Source organism: Otolemur garnettii, unplaced genomic scaffold (assembly GCF_000181295.1).
Source record: "Otolemur garnettii isolate 467f Iridium unplaced genomic scaffold, OtoGar3 scaffold00055, whole genome shotgun sequence".
Lineage (NCBI taxonomy): Eukaryota > Metazoa > Chordata > Mammalia > Primates > Galagidae > Otolemur > Otolemur garnettii.
In genome coordinates, this window is record NW_003852450.1 from 4,994,430 (window position 1) to 4,998,355 (window position 3,926).

The window sequence follows — 3,926 nt, forward strand, 5'->3', positions numbered from 1 at the left end:
GAGGCAGGAGACTCACTTGAGCCCAGGAGTTGGAGGTTGCTGTGAGCTGTGATGTCACGGCACTCTACCCAGGGTGAGAGCTTGAGTCTCTGTCTCAAAAAAATAAAAAAAATAAAAAACAAACAAACAAGCTGGGCATGGTGGCTCATGTCTGTAATCCTAGCACTCTGGGAGGCTGAGGTGGGTGGATTGCCTGAGCTCATGGGTTTGAAAGCAGCCTGAGCAAGAGCAAGACCCCATCTCTAAAAATAGCCAGGTGTTGTGGTAGGCGGCTGTAGTCCCAGCTACCTGGGAAGCTGTGGCAAGAGGATCACTTGAGCCTAAGAATTTGAGGTTGTTGTGAGCTATGACACCACAGCATTCTACTGAGGGCAACAGAGTGAGACTCTGTCTCAGGAAAAATAAACAAAAAATAAAAAACCCCAAACAGGTGCTCTTTTGAAAGCCTTTTAAATAATACTTTAAGGGGTAAGAGGAAGAGAAGACGGCTTGGGTGTGGCTGAGATAACGGGTAAGGGGAAGAGACGACAGCATGGGTGTGAGTGCAATTGGGGAGACAATGGAAAAAACATAGGGAGGCTACTGGAGTGTGACCCCAGAAAATCTTCCCTACTGTGGCTCTAATGTGTCCTCCCTTCCCTCATTCACTATCCCTGCACAACTCCCTCTGTCTTCTGCTGCCTTCCCCTGTTAGAGCAATGGAGTTAAAGGGACACGGCCAAAGATATTCCCTGATTATCACTACTTTTTAATCCTCACATTGGAATCAGTGGGGGAAACAATGGCATCTCTGCCTTGTCTCCCATAAACCCTTTCTCTTCTTTCTCCTCCTCTTTATCCCAGCCTTTCTCCCTCCCTCCCTATACTTCTCTCTTTTTTTATTTGGCAAATAGTCTTTCCACCTCCAGTGTTCCTAATGATCTTTGAAATATAAAGATAATGTCTTGGAGAACAGTGTTCCCATACCCTGTGTCCCTTTAACCTGGTCCGCTTGTTTTGGCCTCCTTATTTGCTCCCTAGTGTCATCCGAGATCATCATGGATGCTGCCAGCCCAGCTCTGGAAACCACGTTTAGCAGTCCTTTCTACACTAGAGCCGAGGGGTGGGCAGGAGTCAGGGAGAGGGACTGGTGCCTGTTTATTTGTGAAGACCCATCCAGAGAGCAGGTCCCAGATTTTCTTTTTCAGTTGTTTAGTTCAAAAATTTTGAGAGACAGCCTTTCCAATTGCCTGTAATATTTTTGTCCAAAGTAGTGTGAGAAATGGTATCAGGGCAAGGAGATGACAGCTGTGGCCAGTGTGGATAGGAGCCATAACAGTCAGGTGCCCTGGGCAAGAGTCACTAGGCTGGGCCTCTTCAGTGCCACCAGTAAGGACCCAGTGACCTTCTTGGTTCCTTCTGTGGCTTTTCCCCAAGGCAGCTTCAGTGCTGCTCCTGAAAACAGGTCACAAGGGGTGAGTAATGGGTGAGGTCATGCAGAGGGTGCTGGAGGCCCTAAAAGGAGATGCCCTCCCATGTTTCTTGGAAAATAAGCACAGGTGGGTATTGGGGAGCTATGTCCAGGTAGGTCTGAGTGTGAATCGTCCATTCCTTCCTCTGCTGCAGATGAGTGAGAGCGAGACTCTCATCAGTATGGTGAATCGCATGGTGGAAAGCTCCTCCCCCAGGGCCCAACTCTTCATGCAAGTAAGACCTCTGCCTGGCAGCATGGTCCCCGCCAATGCCATTTCAGCTGCTTGTGCATGGTTGAGTCACCCCATCTGGGATGAGGCTCACTCCGCCCAACCCGCTCATTTGCCAGGCCTCATCTTCCCTGGAGACAGACTCAGCTTGGTCTCCTCCCTTAATTCCTCTATGTCACCTTCATTCTTCACATTCATGGGTAAATCCAAGGCCCATTTTCCAAACCATTGAGATAGCCAGCACCGACATCTCATGCCATGCTGGGATCACAAATCTGCTTTGGAATGTGCAGGACTTGTATTCCATATTTGTTGTCTTCTTGGTAGACATCATGGGGGTTAAGGGCATAAGGGGTGTAACACAGAACCATCCGATGCCACAGGTGTGTTGAATGTGCAGTGGTCGCAAGATGCGTCATCTAGACTAAGCAACATTTGCTGGACCCAGAGATACTTCAGAATTCATGCCAATCCTGGTTTAGGCAGAAGCCCTGTGACAGATGTTCACTCTGCTAGGGCAAGAGTTCTTAAATGTTTCCATGGCTCTTGGCTACCATTCTCCCATGTCTTGTCCCCACTGATGACCATAGGGTTCACTGATGTCATGGTGGTTACCAATAAGCCAAGAGCAGCTACACACCCTCACAGTCCACTCAGCAGCGGATCCTGGAGCTGATGGGAGAGGGAATACAGAGCATGCCTTGACCAGGGTTCTGTTCTCATCAGAATCAGGATAATTGGGATGGAGTATCATCTGGCCATCACAGGCTTCCTAGCCAGGGGACAGAAAATTGGCTCCCCTGGAACAGAAGCCATCAGAGGACCACTCTCTCTGGCAGAAGCAGAACAGGGGTGACATCAGCTTCCCACCCCACACAGCCTCATCCTGCCCCTGTGGTAACCAGCCTTTGTTCCTACAGGTCCCTCCATACCCAGAAGTATTCCGGGACGGCCTCCATACCTACAAGCTAAACGAGCAGGACACAGATGTAAGAACAGTGCTCCCTGCCCACTCTGTCCACCTGGCCGCCTCTTGCTGTCCTCATCCTCCCCTTCTCTGGGGGGCGGGGGCTTTCCCTCATCCCTCTTTCTGTTCTCTCGGGGTCTTCATGCCTTTGATTCACATCTTCTCTCACCACAAAGACAACATTCTGCCTGCCCCTCCTCGCCCTCCCCCTTCTTTTCTCGATCTCACTACCCACTCACCCTTTCCTCCCACACTGGCTATCTGTGTTTTTCCACTGAGCTCATGGTCCTCTTGTCTACAGCAGTGGGATCTTCTCAGAACAGGAATACAGACTTTGTTGGGAGATAGATCAGCCAGTCCAATCTGTGCCCATCACAGCTTTAGTCCCCACAGGGCCACACACAGTAGGTGGCAGCATGTGGTCATACCCTGAATGGGACTCAGAAGAGGTTCTGCAGGGGTGTGGGGAAGTGATGCAGTGTGGGCAGGTGGGTCAGGGACAAGCAAGTAGCATGTGAGCTGGTCCTGAAGTAAAAAGGCCCAGAGGGCAAGATTTGGCTGAGTAGAAAGGAGCAAAGCAGGTATTTGAGGAATGGCAAGCGTGGAGGTGTAGACAAGGAAAGCAAAAGGCTTTCCAAAAGAGAATCTGGCCTAACCTGCCTCCTCCCCACCACCACTGGCCTGGCTAGGATAGAGATAGACCCCAGCAGGCCTGGGAGAGGTTCCCTCCTGTCAGGACTGGACCTCAGAGGGACGCCAGCCAGGGTCAGCCATCCTGAGACCTTGGAGGGAGGGAGGAAGGAAGAACAGGGTCTGGGGGTAAGAGAGAAAGGTGAGGTCCTTGTGGGGCTGAGGGCCCAGCTTACATTGCTCTTTGCTTTCTGGGACTGCTTGTTCCCAAGCCCTGCCTGCCTCTTCCATCTATCCTAGGAAGTGAGGCTGTGTTTCACCTCAGCCTTTGTGAGATGCAGCCCTCAGGAGGATGGGGGTGCAGGAGCTTAACACTGGGCTCTCAGCCCTGCCCACCCAAGCCACTTCCTCAGGGAATAAGCACATCTGCCCTCCCAAGATGGAGACCCATCATTCTATCCCCAGGGGTGGTCAAGGTCCAGGGTTCAGAAGTAGGGAAGAGGAGATTTTCCCAAAGGCCAGGCCTGCCAACCCAGTTCCCAGGTCCCCATCAAGCTGTGCCCTTCATCCTCTTCTTTGTCCCTCTCCCAGAAGCTGCTGGGCAAGTTGTGTGAGCAGAACAAGGTGGTGAGGGAGCAGGAACGGCT

At 51.4% G+C, this 3,926-nt stretch overlaps 1 protein-coding gene across 1 annotated transcript in view; it reads left to right on the forward strand.

The window, feature by feature from the left end:
* PLEKHA6 (pleckstrin homology domain containing A6) overlaps nucleotides 1–3,926 on the forward strand; it is a 62,520-nt gene that overhangs the window by 38,068 nt on the left and 20,526 nt on the right. Inside the window, exons 10-11 of the mRNA XM_012806661.2 lie at nucleotides 2,603–2,671; nucleotides 3,871–3,926. The exon at nucleotides 3,871–3,926 is cut by the window's right edge and continues 20 nt beyond it. Of these exons, the coding sequence (XP_012662115.1) occupies nucleotides 2,603–2,671; nucleotides 3,871–3,926 (125 nt within the window). The remainder of the gene's footprint in view (nucleotides 1–2,602; nucleotides 2,672–3,870) is intronic.